Genomic DNA, 24180 nt, shown 5'->3' with positions numbered 1-24180 from the left:
GCTTTCCCCAGGAAGTTAAATACCACAACAGGCCTTACACAGATCTGCTAATAATACTTTCTACTAGTTGTAGAACTAGACTAGTTCTTTAAAACACATTGCAGTCATTACAATATTTGTTGCAGTTTCACAAATGTTCAGTTCGTTTCCCAAAGATCAGCCTGCTTCCAGTAGCTGTGACAGGTTTGGGTCAGTTTCTGCTCACAGGTGTGGGTTACAGTCTTTAAAAGTCTTATACCTGTTAAAACTTAAATATTGTTAGCTGGGCTCCCATCTCTACATTCCCATTCCCATCGTCAGTGGGCAAACACATTTTAACTGAATCTGGGTCCATCAAAAAACCGCACACCCTTACAACCAAGGCCTTCAATGCAAAATAATCTATTGACTTATAGCACAAAAGGGACATGCCAGAACCATCTGTGACAATATGAACATAAGAACATAAAATTTACAAATGAGAGGAGGCCATTCGGCCCATCTTGCTCGTTTGGTTGTTAGTAGCTTATTGATCCCAGAATCTCATCAAGCAGCTTCTTGAAGGATCCCTGGGTGTTAGATTCAACAACATTATCGGGGAGTTGATTCCAGACCCTCACAATTCTCTGTGTGAAAAAGTGCCTCCTATTTTCTGTTCTGAATGCCCCTTTGTCTAATCTCCATTTGTGACCCCTGGTCCTTGTTTCTTTTTTCAGGCTGCAAAAGTCCCTTGGGTCGACACTGTCAATACCTTTTAGAATTTTGAATGCTTGAATTAGGTCGCCACGTAGTCTTCTTTGTTCAAAACTGAACAGATTCAATTCTTTAGCCTGTCTGTATATGACATGCCTTTTTAAGCCCGGAATAATTCTGGTCGCTCTTCTTTGCACTCTTTCTAGAGCAGCAATATATTTTTTATAGCGAGGTGACCAGAACTGAACACAATATTCAAGATGAGGTCTTACTAGTGCATTGTACAGTTTTAACATTACTTCCCTTGATTTAAATTCAACACTTTTCACAATGTATCCGAGCATCTTGTTAGCCTTTTTTATAGCTTCCCCACATTGTCTAGATGAAGACATTTCTGAGTCAATAAAAACTCCTAGGTCTTTTTCATAGATTCCTTCTCCAATTTCAGTATCTCCCAAATGATATTTATAATGTACATCTTTATTTCCTGCATGCAGTACCTTACACTTTTCTCTATTAAATATCATTTGCCATGTGTCTGCCCAGTTCTGAATCTTGTCTAGATCATTTTGAATGACCTTTGCTGCTACAACAGTGTTTGCCACTCCTCCTACTTTTTTGTGTCGTCTGCAAATTTAACAAGTTTGCTTTCTATACCAGAATCTAAATCATTAATGTAGATTAGGAATAGCAGAGGACCTAATATTGATCCCTGTGGTACACCACTGGTTACCACACTCCATTCTGAGGTTTCTCCTCTAATCAGTACTTTTTGTTTTCTACATGTTAACCACTCCCTAATCCATGTACATGTGTTTCCTTGAATCCCAACTGTGTTCAGTTTGAGAATTAATCTTTTGTGCGGGACTTTGTCAAAAGCTTTCTGGAAATCTAAATAAACCATGTCATATGCTTTGCAATTATCCATTATCGATGTTGCATCCTCAAAAAAATCAAGCAAGTTAGTTAGACACGATCTCCCTTTCCTAAAACCATGTTGACTGTCTCCCAGGACCCTGTTACCATATAGGTAATTTTCCATGTTGGATCTTATTATAGTTTCCATAAGTTTGCATATAATAGAAGTCAGGCTTACTGGTCTGTAGTTACCTGGTTCAGTTTTGTTTCCCTTTTTGTGGATCGGTATTACGTTTGCAATTTTCCAGTCTGTCGGTACCACTCCTGTGTCAAGAGACTGCTGCATGATCTTGGTTAGCGGTTTGTAAATTACTTCTTTCATTTCTTTGAGTACTACTGGGAGGATCTCATCCGGCCCAGGGGATTTGTTTATTTTAAGAGCTCCTAGTCCCTTTAACACTTCTGCCTCAGTTATGCTAAAGTTATTTAAAACTGGATAGGAACTGGATGACATGTGGAGCATGTTGTCAGTATCTTCCTTTGTAAAAACTTGTGAAAAGTAATCATTTAATGTATTTGCTGTTTTTTTTCTTCATCTACGATTTTGCCATTTGTATCTCTTAAACATTTAATCTCCTCTTTGAATGTTCTCTTGCTGTTGTAATATTGGAAAAACATTTCTCTATCACTAAGTGAACTCTGTATGACAGGTTCATATGCATTCTGTATCACTGACTTAAGTGAACATTGTTTGACAGGTTCATAGTTTTTATGTTTTGTAAACACAATCTCTCTCTCCAAAGTTATGAAACACAAAATATCTAATATTTTGTGCACATTTATTGGAACACTTAAAGCACAAAAGCAAATATATACTTTAGAAAATGGTAAATGTGAGAACAAAAGTTTTGAAAATGATCCCCTTGTTGTACAAATACAGTGTTTATCAATATACAAATTGAATTTGTATTTATGAAAAGGGAACAGTAATCAGTTTTATTCAGTTGTTGCCTTAAACATTCCCAGCAGCTGGTGTCAAATATACAAGTAAATGGAAATGCAGATGAGAATGAACAGCCCTGCTTTACAATTACTATATACAATGAGAGGAGGCTGGTTAGATTTAAATAATTCAATAAATGTACTCTTCTTTTAGAGAGAGCTAAGAGCACTGATATGCCCATTAGAGATTTTACACCCATTGCAAACCACTTAACATTCAGAGAACTTATCACTACCAGTGAGTCCCCTCTTCCCCATTGGGGGGCACTGAAGAGCCACCAGGTGTCACAGGCGATCTCCTTCTAAAGCAGCAGGAACACAAACTCCCTGTGAGTCCCCTCAGTACAATCATAGCAAAGTAATTAGCATATGTAAGCACTGTAAATTTCAGAGAGGTATGGTAAAGTATATTTAAAAACAAAAAAAAAACTTGTCAAACCATGGTAAACTATGGTAAAAGTAAAGCACTAAATTATCGTACAAATTTACTGTGGTCCCCAGCCTCTTTCAGCAACTTGGCACAACCAGAATTCGTACCAGCAGCTCCTGAGAAAGCGGGAGAAAAAGGGGTCTGCATAGTAGTGATGGTTGCAGAGAGGAAGTCTCTTTATTAACCTGCTTATTAATTGCCGGTGCCAAAGATCAGATTAAAAAAAAAAAAAAAAAAAAACTGCTACTTTATTTTAATTGCAAAGGAACTACAAGCCAAGCATGAGCAGTTTTTTTACAACTGCTATAATAAGGCTGCATTGTACTACTAAATCTAGCTGCTGTGAATTTATTAAATAAATAAATACATACAAATTTATACCTGTGTTGTTTAATTTATGGTGACATTCAATCCCTTTTCCTCTTGAATCAATTTAGGCCTTACATGTTAAATCAAGGGTTTGGCCCTTTTTCCAGTGCAGTGGTGTGCTTTAGACATGTCCTCTTATGCCTGGATTGGATTGAATAGCAACATAACACAGGGTGGAAATAACACAGTGCTAAAACGAGTGTTTGTTAACAAGATTTTCCATTAAAAAAGGTGCCATCAAGATATCCAACCTACTGTAGCTAATTATTCTGTGAAGTTGTAACTCTCGGTTATGAAAGAAACTCATGCTGTAATAAATATGTACTGATATTTTAAGACAAATCTGTTTACAAGCCACGCTTTCAGTAAGTGTTGCACTTGCTTGCTTACCGTGAACCTTTTCCCACCCCTTCAATGGCCAGAAACATGCTTTGACCCCAGAGACCCTGCTGATATCATGAGAGTTAAGGGGTGTTCACACTGGAAGCGGCACGCATTCCGCCTCCTTTCACGCCGCTCTGCAGTCGTCACAGACCACTGTTCACACCGAATGCGGCAGGGGATCAGCTGGGGAAAGTCAGTGGGTGGTCTGTTGTTACGTCACAGTGTACGGTGACTTTTTGTTGCCAGGCAACAAACAGTAAATGCCAGTGGGAAGGGAAAACTCTTTTTATACAGACACAAGGCTTAGTTAAAGAAAAATATTTCAAGGAATGAGGAGCGAAATATATATATTTATAATAAAACATTATTTTAACCCCCCACACACACCATCATAATTCCCCCACAATTACCCAAAATATCAGGCAATTGTGTTGTTTAAAATAAAATAAAAACATGTTGCTTTTAAAAAATATTTTCTTTCTTTCTTTGTGAGTTTTGTCTGGTTTGCTGGGTATAGGCAAAGGCAGTGTGAGTTAAAGCATCATTATACATGGATATTATGGAGCATTATCTTATACACAGGATTAAAAAATGCAACAAATGCCATCCCATCATATCAAACTTTTTGGGGAAACGGTAAAAGCGGCAACAATCAGTGGTACTGTGCATATGACAACACAATACCTAGAACAATGAACAGCAAAAAAAAAAGAGGATTACGATCGTCCTGCTCTACTGGAAAAAGAAAAATGTAAGATCGCTGTGGGTCCATGACATCTTCAAGAAAAGAAAAAGGTAGGGCGAATATCATCGGCTGATACAGGAGCTCTGGTTTGATGAAGGCAGATTTAAATATTTTATGTTGTATTATACAACTCTGGAAAATCTGAAATCAGAACCACAAGCTTTTCCTCCATTTTATTATTCTTATTAGGCTTCCAAGCCAAAGGCTGTGGAAGCCTATTGTTATTTGTTTTTTATATTATTATTTATTATTATTTTATTATTATTATTATTATTATTATTATTATTATTATTATTTTGTCTTCTGCAGAAATGTCATTTGCAGACTTATGAAAACACATACGTAGGGAGAGGCCTATGGGCACATTACCAGACTAGTATCAAAAAGTTGAAAAAGTTCACAGTTTGGCCACAATACTAGATCTCCTGAAAATATTGGACAATTTTCAAAACTCTTGTTGACAAAAACAACTTAAGATGGAGATCTGACAATGTCAGCAGATAGTGCAAGTTAAAAAGCATGGATACAACGAGCAAAATAACAATTTCACGAGTGCTGTATTTCCATATATTAAAGTATAAATCCATACTGCAATAGACTAGACACGTGAAACTGAGTATGATAGTAGAGGGTAATGTGAAGTACTGTCGATTTCAAAATGGTGTGTTTTGGTCACATGATTTGACAGCCATATTGATAATTGAAAAACAACTTTTATGACCCATAACAAGAACAGTGTTGCACGTATGCTCTTCAATGTTGGCACAGTTGTGCTGCCCATAATAAAGTAATAACTACTAAAATCGAAAGCAGATTGGTCACATGGTTTGGCGGTCATAGTTATAATGGAACACGTATAGTAAGTCATATGTGCTCTATGAAAGTGTCATCACCTGTGACCTCTCCAAAAGGTCAAACTAAAAACTGGCTCCTTGCGCCTCAGGGATCACAGATAGAGTTATGGTTAATATGGAACACATATAGGAAGTCATGTGCTCTATAAAAAGAATGTCATTACCTATGACCTTTTACCTCTGCTAAGGGTCAAGAATGAACATTTCTGGTAAAAAAAAAGACCTTAAGGAGCACAGATACAGCAATCATTTATATTGAACACATATAGGAAGTCATAAGTGCTCTACAGTATAAAAAAAATGCCATCACCCATAGTCTTTGACCTCTGCTAAGGTTCAAAGCCCACAAATTGGCCTATAGCGCCTCAGCTATATCTAACACAGATCAATGTACTCAAACTTCAGTGTAAGATTAAGCTCTGTACATGATACAAATTAAGTAGCCCATTAACTAATTATAGGAAATGTAGCGAGCTGTATCAGCGATTATCTGTGATTATTGAATCATGTTTTCTTTGGAAGCCTTTATAGTTGCTAGCAACTCCAGTTATTATTATTTTCCCTGCAAAGGAGCTTCCTACTTTCCCCTGATTGGCTTAGTAGTTTACGTCACGGCGCGGTGAAAGTTGAAAATATTTTATCTCCTGCACGCCGCTCTGCGGTGCCACTTCCCTCTACTGCTGCGCATGACGCCTTCATTGAAAACAATTGCTTTTGCCACGCAGCAGCTGCATCTGGTGTGAGCACCCATTTAAGCACAGAAATCTTGAGCAGCAGATTCCATGTTAGAAATGGAAAATCCATGTTTGCTGTAACATGTGTTTCTTTCAAAACATCTTGATATGTGTAGCTCATGGAAGTTCAGAACAGGTGAGATTATGGGATGTAGCTAATGGAAGGGCAGAACAGGTGAGATTATTGGATGTAGCTAACGGAAGTGCTGACCAGGTATGATTATGGGAATTAGCTAATGTAAATGCAGAACAGGTGAGATTATTGGGTTGTTTTTTTTTAGCCACATTCACTTATAGTTATGCTGTACAGGGTTCTGTTTTCTGTTTTAAGTGAATTCCATGGGGGTCGTACTCTCTGAACACCCGTACGGGTAAAAGAGTCAATCCTTCTGTAATTCCTTTATTCTGTTTAATACAGGGAGCAGGTAACATTTAAAGGTGTTTATATACTGTAATCTGGCCTAAATGAATGCAACAAACTCAATCTTTTATGTGCAGAGAGAAAATAACCAACCCCAAGGATGATGTCTACTGCATGAATATCAGCACATTTGAGGGTGGAGACCAGGCCAAACCCCATAGCAGAAGAATTTGACACACAACTCATAACAACAGTTTGAGTTGAAGACTCATGGTTGAAACGTTCAAAGAACTGCATACGTTTCTTTTAATATTCCAACATGTTACAGGAGAATAAAGACAGAGAACATTACAAGCTAAATCTATCTGCCTGGGTCAGTTTTAAACGAGTAAAACACCATTTGAATGATTAAAAGATACACATTTTCTTTGTTAATTTTCTCTTAAATTTGTTTTTTCCTTTGCACTTGAAAATCGGTGTTTGTAGCCTTGGACTTAGTGTATCACGTGGAGATGCCATTGTGATGTTGCAAAGCTTGGTTAAGTGTTTATCTTGAGCTTCATTATTGCCAAGGAACACAGAAATGCCATTAGCACTATTATACTTTAAAGTTATTTATTTATTTACTTTTGTTTATCTGAAATAATCATTGTAGTGTATGTGAAGCTTTTCAACATCAGTTCTAACTCATGGCTGGCCTGTATGGAAAACAATAGGAGAACTGTGTCCTGTTCTTGTAAATCATACTTATATTAATGTCATCAACATTAACTGTGGACAGCCATTGCTCCGAGGTGTTTTTTTGAGTGCTGCTTTCTGTTTCTCATCTTTAATACTATTTAATACCTTCCGTTGTGTTTTTTCAGCTCCCCGAGGTAGAAGAGGTTGGAAGAAATTCTACGCTGTTTTGAAAGGGACGATATTGTATCTGCAAAAGGTAATACTGCAAACAACCAGAGCAGTGGTGTCTGCAAAATCTACCACTGTATGCACTCAAAAATAATTTGGAAATGTAATCACATTAAAAGGTTTTTACTGCAGGTTACAGTGCAATTAATGACAGCCAGAGAACACACATCTGACATTGAAGTTTAGCACTGGTTTGACAATACAATGTTTGCATTTGTACGGCACATAGAACAATAGAGAGGTTGCAGGGATTACAAGAGAATAATTCTATCACGTGGTTTTGTGACATGATAAACCACAAGATTCTGCAGTCCATTTTTCAGTACATGGCTTTAAATAGGCAAAACATATGACTCATCTTCGACACAGTTTGCGAAGAACCAGACTCACAGCTTAACACAGCTCTGCAAACAGTGCATCTCCACGATTCAAATGAGAAACACGGGCGCTGTGAGTAGAGCTTTGAACATTGAATATTAGGTTTGTTGTGGTTGTTGGAAACAGGAGGAAATCAGACATGAAGAGAGGAAGGAAAGAGAGAAAATTACATTAAAATGGAAAGCTGAACCTGTCTAATCCTGCATCGCTTGGGATTATACAGTGTGCTGCTTTCAGAGGTACTGTCAAATCTAATACTGTACCTAAACAAATATAGGCACAGTATACAGAACATGACAAACTATTTGAACACATAATTCAAGGATTGCAGTCATTTTAATCTGACTTTCTCCATTCCGTAAACAAGGATTTGCAGGACATGTATTTACGCAACATAATAAGACTGGTTGTACTGTATAAACATACATTAAAACAACCATGATGTTTCAGTTTGGTTTGTGCAGTGTAAGGTTATTTAAACAATATTTAGTTAGTCATTTCCAAATACAAATAAATGTTATGCCCATGTAGTCTCACACACATTAATGTTGCCAGGCATCGTACAAAATGACTCTAATGGATGAGTCATAATAAGTTTTTTTGATTGATTAAAAAAATAATAATAATAATCTAAATATGTTAACGATTGACATGTTTAATCCAAAAGTTTAAACATTTTGGAAATGAAACAGAATTTGTCATCCCTGATCATTGCCAGCCAGAACAAGCACAACGTTCCAAATGAAACCGAATTTATCATCCCGGATCTGGGCCATCCAGAACAAGCACAAAGTTCCACATGAAACAAGTTTAACATTGTAAATCGTAATATACTGAAGATAGGCAAGGAAAAACACAGCCTTTTTATGAACCATATTCCCATCAGCAAAAGGGTACAACTCTTGTGTTAGCATTAAAGAGTGAGTGGTGGGGTTCCAAAAAAATAGTGTTATACGTCCCCATGTGTTGGTACAACTGTTAAAAAATAAAACTTTCTTGTAATTTTTCTTTTCATTGTTAACATCCTGAAGACTTTGTACATTTTTACTTATAACTTTGAAGTCTGTTTCAAAGCTCTATTCACAATGTCCACTGTAGTGCACTGGGGTTTGAGATCTGTCCTATAAATCACTGCAGGAAGCGCGATAAAACTTACACCATCAGTGCACTAGAGTGGACATTTTGAAAAGAGCACGTGGGGCTGTGTAATGCAATATTTTTCAGAACCCTTCTCCTTAATCTTTTAAGCCCTTGATTTAAAACACATACTTGCTGTGCCTCTGGTAAAACTCTTAGACCTGCAAGAAAAGCATTGTGTTACCTTTGTTGTGTCCTGTGTTGTCCGTACTGCAGCGTTATATTTTTAAGCGTATAGCTGACTCTTTTGACATAAATCCACTGGGCAATACATTTTTCAACATTTGGACCATTCGCCTGGAGAAGGATAATTTGCCTATTATCAAACAGAGATACATTTACCATTAATTATACTTTTTTTTTTTTTTTTTTTTGCAAACTTAAACTGGAAACAAACAATAAATTTCTCTAAAAAAAAAAAAAAATTCACAACGAACAAGACAAAATGAGAAGTCGACCGCAAAGTTGCAGAAGTAAAAAAATATACAATGTATTGCATATGATAAATTTCAATACTATTTTCTTAAGGGTGGAAACATATGATAAATTAAATTAAAAAATATGTAAAAGACTGAAAACGACAAAGTACCAGATTTGAATGGGCGCTTCCCTACTTTCTTAGTGGAAATTGTTTAGGCAACTGGTCTTAGTCTTGTGTTTAGGCAGTCTTGTGTATAAGCACACCCCACTAAACAAGCCTGTGCACTGGTCTTGTGTATAAGCACACCCCACTAAACAAGCCTGTGCACTGGTCTTGTGTATAAGCACACCCCACTAAAGAAGCCTGTGTGCTGGTCTTGTGTATAAGCACACCCCACTAAACAAGCCTGTGCACTGGTCTTGTATATAAGCACACCCCACTAAACAAGCCTGTGCACTGGTCTTGTGTATAAGCACACCCCACTAAAGAAGCCTGTGTGCTGGTCTTGTGTATAAGCATACCCCACTAAATAAGCCTATGCCCTGGTCTCATGTATAAGCACACCCCACTAAACAAGCCTGTGTGCTGGTCTTGTGTATAAGCACACCCCACTAAACAAGTGCATGTAATCTACAGTATTCTGTTTACTCTGGAGTATTACAATTTACAGGCACTATTACATTTAGAATTTAGGTCGATAAAATTGTTTGCCTTGTTATGAATAGAGGATTATTTCATTGATACAAAGATGTTATGAAGATATTTGTAAATGTGGTCTGGGGTCAAAAACAGATTTTAAGTATATTTACTCTATTTTACCAAGACGACGTGTTCAGTTTTGTTTTGTATGTTTGTTTGATAGGATGAATACAAGCCTGACAAAGACCTTTCGGAAGTAGATCTGAAAAATGCCATTCGCATACACCATGCCTTAGCTACAAAAGCCACAGATTACAGCAAGCGGCCAAATGTGCTGAAACTCAAGACAGCAGACTGGAGAGTGTTTCTCTTTCAAGCACCGTGAGTATTATTATTAGTAGTAGTCGTAGTAGTTGTATTTATTATTATTATTGTTAATTTTTAGTTATGTATTATTGTTAAATAAGCATATTCCAGGGCATTAGAACATAGAGGAGGCTTCCCTGCATATCGTATGTATATATGTACTGTATGTATGCAGATCACATTCTAGTTTTCCATATTGAAGGACTGATTTCAAACTACTTGTTTCTCAGTGAAGCACTCAGCTATGGTAGTTCTTTTGTTGTCCATTCCCAGTGGGCAAAGTTGGTTGCAGTGATGTCGTATTAACTTCAGACTCAGACAGTGGATATTGGTCAGAATGAGGTTGGATATGGAAGTTTTTCTGACGTCTGAACCACAACGTTGTAACAGCGCCACAATATGAACGTTATAACGTCAGAATCTGACCTCAAAATATTATAATGTATTAATTAATTAATAATAAAAATAGCTTTCATATGCATTAATAATCCAACCGTAATCCAATGTCAGATTCCTAACCTATGTACGTCTATATCAATATTGACATATTGATTGTAAATAATTAAATAAATAAAACAATAGACACTGGTGGTAGACTAATGAAGTTTAATAAAACAACAAAATACATGATCATTATTATTATTATTATTATTATTATTATTTCATCATTGGGCTGGCGTCTTTATCTAAGATGACTTACATGTTTTTTCACACATTAAAATACAATGTATATTATATACTATATTACACAACGTAATCTATATTATTATATATTCACTTTGCCACGGGTATGTCACAGATGCTCATTTTATTCTGCCAGGGCACTTTAAAATTACAGTACAACCAAAACATTTTCTCTCTCTCTCTCTACTTTAGACAGAGCTCGTCCAGTTCTTTGCCTTTCTGGGTTTTCTTCACACTATCTGCAAGAACAAATAACAAAGAAAACAATAAGTTCATAGCTTAAAACTATTGTGGCAAAAAGCTAAATTAAAACTATTGTGGCAAATCCTCTGATTGTCCTCATTTAAGTGTCCACTTAAATAATTTTAACATTTGCAGGCAGTTTCAAAGTTAAGTATACCTATGTGTGTTTGAGCGGCTTCTAAGTGAGATCAGACACTAAAGAAGAAGAAGAAGAAGAAGAAGAAATAGGCATCCACGCTTCAGGCAACTTTGGGCTTAATTTAGTAATGGAGATGTATAAATATATAAATTCACTTCTATATTATTAAATACATACCATGGATTGATAAGTATTATTATTAGTAGTAGTATTAATAATACATGTATAGAAACAAAAAAGAAAAAAAAAAAAAAAAAAAAAAAAAAAACTGGCCTAACAGGACATTTGTTTACAGACATACCATAATCTGAAATAACTTTAAAAAGACGTTGTGCATTGGTTATATTTTGGTTGCCAGAAGTCGCGACTCGAATACAACCAATACACAATGTCAGTATAATGTTGTGTGCTCACTGGGTAGTTATTCAAATGTTCTATATAGAAATCTACTGTCAAAGGTCACAACAGTCTAAGAGTTTCAGGTGTTTGGTGCCACCTATCTCACTGTAGTACTGTTTTTATTAATTTTTTTATGTATGTATTTATTTGGCAGACACCTTTCCGGTGAGTTACAGGTGTACAGGCTACAATGCAAGTGTACTGTTTAAATGTAGTATAGTTTATAGTGCAAATAATACAACTAAAATACAATATGGACTAGGATGCAACAAATTATGATTATAACAAGTTATATTTACAATTACATTATTTGTAGTGCAATAGTGTAGAGAGAGTGCATTAGCTGAGGATCCAGTAGCGTTGTACATAGGCAAGTGCAGTCTAAACAGGGGGGTCTTGAGGAGACGAAGCAGTCTTAAAGTTTTCACTGTTCTGTATTGTAGTGCTGTTTTGGGACTACTGATCCTATGATGCATTTCCAGTTGCCATAGATAGTTTTTGTGTTGCCATAGTGCGCATGCATCAGTGCCATTTACATGAAGCAGTGCAAAAAGGTGCGCTATCCTTAGAGATGTTGAAAGCAGTGGATAATGCAACACTGACAAGGAAAAGAAAGATGTTGCTGAAGATTTCAACATTCCCGCAAACAGTTTGTCAACCATTCTGAAAAACCAGGGTACAGCAATACAGGCCTGTGAACAGCACACTGCGGGTGCAAGTCATCAGTGTTTCTGATTTACTCAATGCCCTGATGTTGTGGACCATTTTGTGCTTTTAAAAATGCCTGTGATCAGAATGGGACCTGCAGGTTTCAAGTTAAGTTAATTTGCACTATGTACTTTTTAAAAGTTCACGTACAACTGTATTTTCAATTAAATGCACAATACAGTACTTGTATTTGTAATATGTTCATTGTTCAGTGTTACTGTAACTTCAATGCAAACTGACAGCATGCATTTGGCTTAGACTCCGGATAACACGAATTACTGATAAAAAGGGCTGGGTTTATTATACTGTAAAAAATTGCTAATTTCACTGTCAGAAAAGTTTTTTCAAGATACTTCGATTAAACATAATATTTGACATCACATTGACAATTTATCCTTTTCTCTGGCATGTCTAAATATGTAAATGCTTATCTGAAAAACAGCAAATACCACTGTGACAGGGTAGCCGTGTGGTAATGTCAGGCCAGATGCAGGAAGAACAATAAAGGAAAAATAATGCGGTGCAAAAAGTGCGGCGTGCTCTGTTTTTATTTTTAAATACAAAAATAAATGATATTTTAAACAACAACACTGCTGACAGAGCAAAGTAAATATTAAACAAGTCTCGAACAAAAACACAGGTCAGGCTGGTTAATTACTTTCACTGACCCTGTATTTAGTTTGGTTTTGAACACTTTGCAGTCTTATGTGGGACAATTTTCCCTTTTCCATCAGACCCAGGATTAGCTTAGGTTGACCCTCTTCATAGCCGCTGTAGCCGGGTGGTTTTCCCGTTCTCCGCTCAGCAGCATATGTAGGGGCTGCTGAGGACTGTCAACATCTTGTCCTGGTCCTTCCAGTGGTGAAGGGAGAGGCAGCTCCTGCTTCTCTCCCTCTGGTGGTGGTGGTGGAGACAGAGGCAGCTCTTATACTGCTCTGCTCCAGGTGGCAAAGGCGGCAGGGGCTGCGGCCGCACCGACTCCTCCCTCTTGGGCTGCGGACGCACCGACCTCTCCAGTGCTGGTGATCCCACTATGAACACCACGTGTGACAGGGTAGCTGTGTGGTGATGTCAGGCCAGATGCAGGAACAAAAAATATTGAGGTGCAAAAGGCACATCGTGAACAGTTTTTATTTTTAAATACAAAAATAAATTAAATATTTTAAAAACACTGTTGACAGAGCAAAATAAGTACACTTTGTAACACAGTTTTTTCCTGGGTAGTAAGTGTTATTTCCTAATTGCTTATGCCTCAAAAGTATAGAAAATGGCTATTATTCCCCACAAACTTTGCTTTTGTGACCAGGACAGTGATATTTTGAAATTTACCTATTTTCCAGAACATTCCAGATAGATTCAGTGCTGAGTAAACTTGGAGTAACTTCTAGAACTTTCCAGTAATATAAATAGTAGTATAAATACAGGGGCCTTAAGCCCACCAGTTCAGTTTAGTTCCAGCTGCCTAAGTGGATACATATCTGCATTTTTCTGAGATGGCATCAAGAGGCTGCAATGATGGCATTCCTGATGGGTCTCCAAGGCAGTTCTACCAAGTTTCCCTGCTATCTTTGCCTTTGCTTCCTGGGCAATCACAAGGCTGAAAACTATGTGGAGCTGGTTGAGACTCTGGTGAAGAACTACAGCACAATGGGCTGTAGGATGTCCCTCAAAGTCCATATCCTTGATGCTCATCTTGATAAATTCAAGGAGAACATGGGAGCGTACTCGGAGGAGCAAGGCGAGCGCTTCCACCAGGATATACTGGACTTTGAACGCCGCTACCAAGACAGTATAACGAGAACATGATGGGAGACTACATTTGGGGGCTGATTCGTGAAAGTGATTTACAGTATAATCGTAAATCTCGAAAAACTACTCACTTCTAAATCTTTTGTAGTCATTTTTGCATTACTTTAGTATAAATACATGTTAATTTGGATTTGTATGTTGTTTTTTTCTGACTTTATGTGAACGAAAAGACCATTTTCTCATTGGAAATAGGTAAATTACAAAATATCACTGTTCTGGTCACAAAAGCAAAGTTTGTGGGGAATAATAGCCATTTTCTATACTTTTGAGGCATAAGCAATTAGGAAATAACACTTACTACCCAGGAACCAAAAAAAAAAAATAATAATTTGTTACACGGTGATATTAAACAAACAAGTCTCAAACAGAAACACAGATCTGGCTGGGCAATTGCTTTCACTAACCCTGTATTTAGTTTGGTTTTTAACCCTTTGCAGTCCCTGTCTGACATGATAAAAAAAAAAAAAAAAGACGTAAAGCACAGGTCATCATTGTTTCCTCCGAAAAAGGCCAAGAAAACCTCTCAATGGCCGCATGAGAATGATAGGAGCCGAATGAAACCGAAAAAAAAAAAAAAAAACACACCAGGATGTGTCTCATAGACCCACCCACTAGAGATACCACGGATATAACAAAGGAGGTAGCTGCTTCTGCATCCAGCGCTCAAAGAATATCATGGACATTTGCAGAGCTTTTTGGAGATGTTATAGTAATAAAATAATGACTTGGATCGCATTATTGAGTTTGGTCAAAAAAAAAAAAAACAAGTGATCAGGAGAGGATTTATCAGTACGCATGTCTATAAAGAGGTATGTGAAAAATACAGCGAACAAGTGGTGGGGATTGGCTATAGATACAGTAGAGTGTCCTTTTGCGATTTAATGCATTTTAAACCTGTTTTACTCTGAAAAATATATATTTTAAACAGAGTGTGTAAAATAAACAGCGCGTGTGAAAATAAATTGGACCTGACAAGTGCTGAATAATTTAACTGCAAAGGGTTAAACTGCTACTGCTCTTGCTCTGTTCTCTCCTCTGAACACCCACCCAGAACAGGGTGAACGGCAGGCTTTTATATTAGTGACCAAGGGATTAACTAACTATTCTGCACAGGTTTTTAATGTGGATGGGACTTCCCATCCACGCTGCAAAACAATACAAAACATACTGCTCTTCGCCGTCATATTTAATAAAATACTAACAAAACACAGCTACGCCGTCATAGATACAAATAATAAATTATAATAATACTACAACAAAACAAATACAAAATAACAAACTGCACAGGGGCAGAGGGGTACCCTGTTCTAAAAATAAACAAATATGTGTACAGGGCTCCTTGTCCTGTTAACCACATTGTAGAATTCTACCCTTTAAACACATTCTATTTTACCATGACTGAATTATCATAAATAAAGACAGAAATAAAAATAAAAAAACAGACTTGTGAAATGTCCTTTTCTTGCACTGCAGAGCGATCCTTCCAATAAATATTTCTGATCTTTGATGCAGCTGGTGTCTTTTTAAAGACATTTTACAGAAATGGTGCATCTCTATGCAGTGTGTGCAATGATTTACTGGGAGCAAACTAAACCAGTTGGCAGGTTCCGAAATGCAGTGTAGCAGGTACTGCATCAATAAGACCACTGATTGCTTTGGAAATATGTTAAGAGTAGTGATTTTTTTCAAATCTGGCTCAGGTAACAGGCAAGTTTTAGTGGTCTCAGCATGGCCCGCAGCAGACAGAATGGTACAAAACCACCCCCTGTTAAAACAACTCAGTCAACTTGGAAGAGGCCAGTGACTGGAAGGCAGGAGGTGTTCAGGTTAGGATTGAGTTTGTATTGAGCTGTGAGGAGAAGCTCTCATGCAGTCTGCTGGTATGGTGCCTGACTGAGCCAGTGCTGTTGTTCCTCACCTTTCATAAGAACTAAAAGCAAGAACTGGAACAAGCTTTTAACCAAAGGCTGTGTTGATCTGTCCTCTTCTGCCCTTTGTAGATGGGTTTTCATGTGATCCTGGTGCATTTGATGGTTGTGAGCTTGTTCTCTGTGTTGCCCCCTGCAGGAGTGAGGAAGAGATGCTGTCCTGGATACTGCGGATCAATCTGGTCGCTGCACTCTTCTCAGCCCCGGCTTTTCCAGCTGCCATTGGCTCCAAGAAAAAATTCTGTAGACCGCTCCTACCTTCATCCACAACAAAACTTTCTCAGGTAACTCCTGCCTTCATCCACAATGAAACTCTCAGGTAACATCTACCTTCATCCACAACTAAAGTTTCTCAGATAACATCTGCCTTCATCCACAATTAAGCTTTCTTAAATACTACCAAGGGCATCATTTCATACAAATGCTGCAAGTGTGTTTTTTCGGGGGGGGGGGGGGGGGGGGGGGGGGGGGGGGGGGGGGGGGGGTGGGGGGGTGGGGGGGGGGGGGGGGGGGGGGGGAGGTTGTGTCAGCATTTAACATTCTCTGTCCCAAATAGCATCATGAATGAGTAAAGCCAGGCAGGAATTGGGCCTGTTTACAATGAGGCAGCATGCTGTGCTTTGTCAATGTTGTTCTTATTCTTAAAATACATTACACTTACCGTAATTGGAGACTCAGCGTTTATTATATAAGATCACTCACATCTGCAAATACTACAGAAGCAAACATCAAAAAGCTTCCTGCACACAAACCTATAGAAATGACAAAAGTAAAATTACAACATTCCAGCAACATCATTAAAGTTGTGTCAGTGGTTAATAACGGTTTGTATTGTAATAATAAAAACAGTAAAATTCGCAAAAGCCAGCCCTGTAAATATCGGAACACAAGCATGTATTAAGGTATACCTTATTAGATTTTTTATAGGCTTGCAGCACAAAAAAAAAAAAAAAAAAAAAAAATTGTATAAAAATTAATAAAAGCAATAACCATCATCTTTATTAACACATATTATATTTATTGTTCACCCTCAAAACGTGTACATTGGTAATCGATGAAAAATTAACCAGCAACGAATCTTCATTGCAAAACAACCGCATGAAATACTGTGTTAATATGAAAAATAAGTTCATACTGTTGGCCCATAAAACTCAAAATGCTTCACACTGTTTAAAGATTAAGAAAATCAATACAAGTACCAGTGTTACCACACAATCAAAGCAAAAGTGGCTAATTTGTTTTTATAATGTGTACATTGATAAATAAGAACGCTAGAAATGGAGCAAAATACGAAGTATTCATTACAAGACTCAAATGCACGAAATACTGTTAATACAAAAAAAGAAAACGTACGAAACACTAAACAACCCTGTTAATATCAGAAAACAAGTTTGTATTTTACTTTCAGCACGCTCAAAAAAGCTTCACACCTGGTTTTAAAATGAATAATGTCATATAAAAAACTGTATGCATTATGTGTACCTTAAAATAAGTTAAATTCAGTTTTCTTATCATTCATCCTGAGCCTCAGGGTCTGTTCATTACTGTTGAAAAACAAATTGGTAAGCTGGCTGTACAGCCGTGTGTGTTTATTGGCTGGAACATTCAGTATGACGCGCGTTACATTATTATTCATAACCCGGCGTTTAAAAGAGTCTATTTCCAAACAGCCCTGGTGTTTAGAGACCTGGCGAGTGTTGGAAACCAGTGATTATTTGATGTTTTACGGTACATATTTTTCAAAGAAATTTAAGTAATTTAAAGAAATTAGAAGAATACAAAATAAAAATAGGGTCTGATAGATTTGCCTACAACCCAACAACATAATTAGCGTTTGACATACCATACAAACATACCTACTTCTCTATTAACAATCCATCTGTTTTAAAATACTTAAAACTTACTTTAATGGAAACATTCCTTTGATTTGGTTTGTGCAGAGAGACATGGAGGCAGCCATGTTGTTGCATCTCACCTCTTACCATCTCAGCACAAGCATAGCGCATACTGTTAGAGTCTACTAGGACTACTTGTGTTTCTATGATGAGTATATTATATAAATATCATTTCTTTTGTGTATTTTGATAGGTAAATGTTTATTGTGAATGTGATTAGTTATGATTGGTTAACACTAGACCAACCAAGGCGGGTATTTGAATTTGATTTAAATTAAAATTGTGCTGCGTGCGTTTAAGATAGAGTTGTGCTTTCCAGACTTTTCCTTAATATATGTACTCATTACCCTGACAAAGAACCAATCGTGTAGCTGCAAAAATTTGCAAGATAAAATGCTTTCATACTGTATCCTATTCCGACCCGGAGCTGTCAAATTAACCTTTACATATAAAACATATTATATTATAACAGTGTTGTGGTATTGTTTGTATTTATCAGTTAGGACTTGCCACCATGTATTGAAGTTTCATTATATCAGTCTGCATTCCCCAAGTGAGCAGTCTGACATTTTTATTGTTTCAATGAGCCTCCTGATAGCCCATCAATCAGCCTTGACATCACGGCTCCTGGTTGTCTGTCTACACTCAGATTACTATACAAGTCACTAGTTTATCTAAGAAATTCACTTACCCCAAAACACATTGAAAATGGATTGCGGAAGATGAAGGACAGCAAAGCAGTGTTTGGAATTACTGCGACGTTTACCAAACAATGATTCTGATGCAGCAGAGACTGACAATGATGAATCTGGCTCTGAAGCAGACTGGGTTTGCGAAGATTAATCTTCCAAAGGCAGTGACAGTGAGGAGGATGCCAGCGAAGTGCCAGGACCGAGTGAGTGAAGAGGGTGCTAGAGATCCCGTGCCAACCCCTGCAAGGATGCTGGCAACTTCACCTGCACAAGATGGAGCACAAGGAGGTTAAGTGACTTGTTCAGGGTCACAGAGTAAGTCAGTCAGTCAAGAAGGTGGGATTTGAACCTATGACCATCAGTGCAGAGGTAGGACTTGAACAGGTGACCCTCTAGTTACAAACCCTGAACTTTAAACAACTGGACCAAACTGCCTTCTAATAGTGTAGGATAACACCTACATTGAGCCTGTGACAGGGTGCCCCGCCCTTTATATGATGTGCCCTAACCCTAACCTTTGATCACCAGGCTAACCCGATATTCCCAGAATCAGAATAGAATAGGTTACTGCCAAAAGACCCTTTAAATAATATTGTAACAAGTAGACGGCAGAAAGTTTGACAGCAATAATAGAATTGCTAGGTTCGTTGGTTGCAAACGATTTAATTTCTGTTCCACTCACAAGCATACACACGAATGGAATACTCCATAAGCACCAAAGAAGCGCCAGTAAACCCAGGAAGCCAATAGCGCAGTGCGCAATAGAAGAGGGTTGGAAATTAACCACCAAGTTTGTGGCACAGGTAAGAACAAAAGGAAAAGAAAAAACAATATTTGCTAAATTACTTTAGCCACACTACATACAGCAATGCATATATGCAATCATTAAGACAAAAGCGTTTCAAAACAAATGCAAACAATGTCCCGAAAATAAGTCCCCTACACTGCTCATCCAAAAATAGTACAACTGCAGAAAATAAACGTATTGGTAAGATACAAAAAATAACCAAACATATTTGTAATCCACAAAAATCCAGGAAATAAAGCAAAAGATATCCAGGGAATCCAAAACAATGCTCTTCTTGGACCATATAATAATAATAATAATAATAATAATAATAATAAATCGGCTTGATCTGACCGGCTTGCGTGCTTGTCTGTGGGCGATCCAGTAGAACACAAGAGAAAGGAAAACCAGGTATCGTGCAGCAGCGAAAATCCACAAAAACACCAGTGGGAAAAAAGCCAAAAAGATGCCGTCCCATAGGGCATTAGTGCAGGGTTTAAAAAGGTCAAGGTCTTCCAACTCATTTAAAGGGGCAACGTTTCCCAAAACCAGGGAAACGGTAAACATAACTTTTTGACTTACGTTTTCATTATTTTTTTATATGCTTATTGATCAATTTGAATGCCTGGCCAGGCTAAAAGCAGTGCGCTTAAATAGACCACTAAATTAATATCTATTTTTGTGTGGCAGGTGTCACAGTATTATTCATTATAATTGTTGTTATTTTTCGTTTGTGTGTAGATATAGGTGTATATGATTAATTATTGTGATTGCACTGTTGTTTGTTTTGGATCGACAGGAAGGGGGTTAAATTCCTCCCTGCCAAATACATGTGAGAATGTGGCTGGAGCCTTAATTGGCTAAATTGTTAATTGCTAATTATTGATTAATGGGCTGTAGCGATCCTGGGTCTGTGCAGTAAACAGACGGGGGGGGGGGCATGTGCTTGCCTGTACTGTCTGTGTGCAAGAGGAGTGTGTCGTGTGGGGGATTTCAACTTCCCCCAAATAGAATGGGAAAACCCGGTGGGTAGCACGGAGGATGAAATGGAAATGGTGGAAATGACAAATGACTGCTTCCTAACACAATTTGTCAAGGCACCGACTAGAGGGGAGGCATGCCTTGATTTAGTCTTTTCAAATAACAGAATAACTAAAACAGAGGTCAGAGAACCACTAGCAAACTCAGACCACAACATGGTCTCATTTGAAGTGTTCTTTAAAACCCCAAAATGAAAGAAAAAAGTAATGACTAAAGCTAAGGTTTACAATTTTAGAAAAGCAAACTATGAAGGTATGAAACAGAGACTAACAGAAGTAGATTGGAGTAAAATAGAGAAAACACCCACAGAAAAAGGATGCTTGTTCTTCAAAAAAGTAGTACTAGACGTGCAAAATAATTACATCCCTAAAGTAGACAAATCTAAATGTAAAAGTAAATTGCCAAAATGGTTTAATAGATCAATTAAAAAAAATATTCAGCGAAAAAAGGCACTTTATAGAGCATTAAAAAAGGACCAAAAAGAAAGTACGCAGAAAGAGTACACGGAACTGCAAACGCAAGTCAAAAAGGAAGTTAGAAAGGCCAAGAGAGAAATAGAAATGAACATTGCTAAGGGAGCTAAAACCAATTCCAAAATGTTTTTCCAATATTACAACAGCAAGAGAACATTCAAAGAGGAGATTAAATGTTTAAGAGATACAAATGGCAAAATCGTAGATGAAGAAAAAAAATAGCAAATATATTAAATGATTACTTTTCACAAGTTTTTACAAAGGAAGATACTGACAACATGCTCCACATGTCATCCAGTTCCTATCCAGTTTTAAATAACTTTAGCATAACTGAGGCAGAAATGTTAAAGGGACTAGGAGCTCTTAAAATAAACAAATCCCCTGGGCCGGATGAGATCCTCCCAGTAGTACTCAAAGAAATGAAAGAAGTAATTTACAAACCGCTAACCAAGATCATGCAGCAGTCTCTTGACACAGGGGTGGTACCGACAGACTGGAAAATTGCAAACGTAATACCGATCCACAAAAAGGGAAACAAAACTGAACCAGGTAACTACAGACCAGTAAGCCTGACTTCTATTATATGCAAACTTATGGAAACTATAATAAGATCCAAAATGGAAAATTACCTATATGGTAACAGGGTACTGGGAGACAGTCAACATGGTTTTAGGAAAGGGAGATCGTGTCTAACTAACTTGCTTGATTTTTTTGAGGATGCAACATCGATAATGGATAATTGCAAAGCATATGACATGGTTTATTTAGATTTCCAGAAAGCTTTTGACAAAGTCCCGCACAAAAGATTAATTCTCAAACTGAACGCAGTTGGGATTCAAGGAAACACATGTACATGGATTAGGGAGTGGTTAACATGTAGAAAACAGAAAGTACTGATTAGAGGAAAAACCTCAGAATGGAGTGTGGTAACCAGTGGTGTACCACAGGGATCAGTATTAGGTCCTCTGCTATTCCTAATCTACATTAATGATTTAGATTCTGATATAGTAAGCAAACTTGTTAAATTTGCAGACGACACAAAAGTAGGAGGAGTGGCAAACACTGTTGCAGCAGCAAAGGTCATTCAAAATGATCTAGACAAGATTCAGAACTGGGCAGACACATGGCAAATGACATTTAGAGAAAAGTGTAAGGTACTGCATGCAGGAAATAAAAATGTACATTATAAATATCATATGGGAGATATTGAAATTGGAGAAGGAATCTATGAAAAAGACCTAGGAGTTTTTGTTGACTCAGAAATGTCTTCATCTAGACAATGTGGGGAAGTTATAAAAAAGGCTAACAAGATGCACGGATACATTGTGAAAAGTGTTGAATTTAAATCAAGGGAAGTAATGTTAAAACTGTACAATGCACTAGTAAGACCTCATCTTGAATATTGTGTGCAGTTCTGGTCACCTCGCTATAAAAAAGATATTGCTGCTCTAGAAAGAGTGCAAAGAAGAGCGACCAGAATTATTCCGGCTTAAAAGGCATGTCATATGCAGACAGGCTAAAAGAATTGTATCTGTTCAGTCTTGAACACCACTACGTGGCGACCTAATTCAAGCATTAAAAATTCTAAAAGGTATTGACAGTGTCGACCCAAGGATCTTTTTCAGCCTGAAAAAAGAAACAAGGACCAGGGGTCACAAATGGAGATTAGACAAAAGGGCATTCAGAACAGAAAATAGGAGGCACTTTTTTACACAGAGAATTGTGAGGAATTGTCTGGAATCAACTTCCCAGTAATGTTGTTGTAGCTGACACCCTGGGATCCTTCAAGAAGCTGCTTGATGAGATTTTGGGATCAATAAGCTACTAACAACCTAACTGTGTGTGTGTGTGTGTGCGGACTCTCCTATTGGTTGGTTGGTAATTGGGGGTTTCCATAGGTTAAAGGCAGGGTTGGCGCCAAATCAGGGCTCCATATAAGGGAACGCGGGAGCTGGGAGAGGGGAGAATGTTCGAAGTGTGTGTGTGTGTGTGTGAGAAGCTGTTACGCTGTCCTTGAGGTTTTTTTTTTTATGTTGGTTAATGTTCAATAAAACCAGCCATTCGATAACTGCAAGAGCTGTCTGCCTCTCTAATTTTATCCTAGAACCCTAAAATGCTACAATACATACATACATACATACATGCATACATACATACATACATACACAGACACACATATATACACAGTACCAGTCACAAATTTGAGTACACTTGCTGGAAACTGTTTTTTTCATAAGTGACAATGTTTTACGTTGTATACGTTTCTGTAAATACTTCTGTAAAAACACATGTTACAATATACAAAACAAAACATAAGGAGTATTAAAGCAATGTTGAAGAAAATTGAAAATTCTCTCTAAATCTTGGATTCCTCAAAATAGCCACCCTTTGCCTTAATAACAGCAAGTTTCAGCATGAAATTACCAGACATGTCTTCCCAGCTCTTCTGCAGCAATTCCCAGAGATGTACGGCACTTGTGGGTAGCTTTTCTTTGACTCTTCTGTCCAGTTCGTCCAATACAAATTCTATGGGATTGAAGTCTGGAGACTGGGCAGGCCAGGTCATTAGATTGAGTTGTCCTTCACTTTCCTCCTTCGCCAGATAGTTCTTGCAGAACTTTGAGGTGTGTTTCGGGTCATTATCTTGCTGAAGAATGAAGGACTGCCCAACTAGCCGTAATCCTGATGGAATGGTATGCCTCTGAAGTATGCTATGATAGCCATGCTGTTTGAGCTTGCCATGGACTTGGTAAAGATCACCAACTCTGTCACCAGCAAAGCAACCCAGACCATGACACTGCCTCCTCCATGCTTGACAGTGGGAACCCCACATGCAGAACTCATGCGCTCACCCTCTCTGCATCTTACAAATACTCGGCAGTTGGACCCAGATATTTCAAATTTTGACTCATCGGTCCATAAGACCCGCTTCCACTCCTCAAACGTCCAGTTTCTGTGTTTTTTGGCCCAGGCAAGTCTCTTCCTCTTATTCTGCACTCTCCCCTGAACAGTTTAGCTGAGCTTGTATTTCAGGGGCAGGTAATCGCTGGTTTTGCAGACTTATGACTCGAATTAACTTGTTCTCTTATTCTGAGGTCACCATTGGCCTGCCTGACTTTGTTC

At 37.7% G+C, this 24180-nt stretch overlaps 1 protein-coding gene across 1 annotated transcript in view; it reads left to right on the top strand.

The window, feature by feature from the left end:
• LOC121296849 (PH and SEC7 domain-containing protein 2-like) overlaps positions 1-24180 on the top strand; it is a 249354-nt gene that overhangs the window by 210146 nt on the left and 15028 nt on the right. The window contains exons 11-13 of the mRNA XM_041222713.1: positions 7276-7346; positions 10117-10274; positions 16309-16453. Coding sequence (XP_041078647.1) covers positions 7276-7346; positions 10117-10274; positions 16309-16453 — 374 coding nt within the window. The remainder of the gene's footprint in view (positions 1-7275; positions 7347-10116; positions 10275-16308; positions 16454-24180) is intronic.

Source organism: Polyodon spathula, chromosome 22, assembly GCF_017654505.1.
Source record: "Polyodon spathula isolate WHYD16114869_AA chromosome 22, ASM1765450v1, whole genome shotgun sequence".
NCBI classification, from domain to species: domain Eukaryota; kingdom Metazoa; phylum Chordata; class Actinopteri; order Acipenseriformes; family Polyodontidae; genus Polyodon; species Polyodon spathula.
The sequence above is the reverse complement of the archived record's forward strand: the minus strand, read 5'-3'. Positions and strand labels throughout refer to the sequence as shown.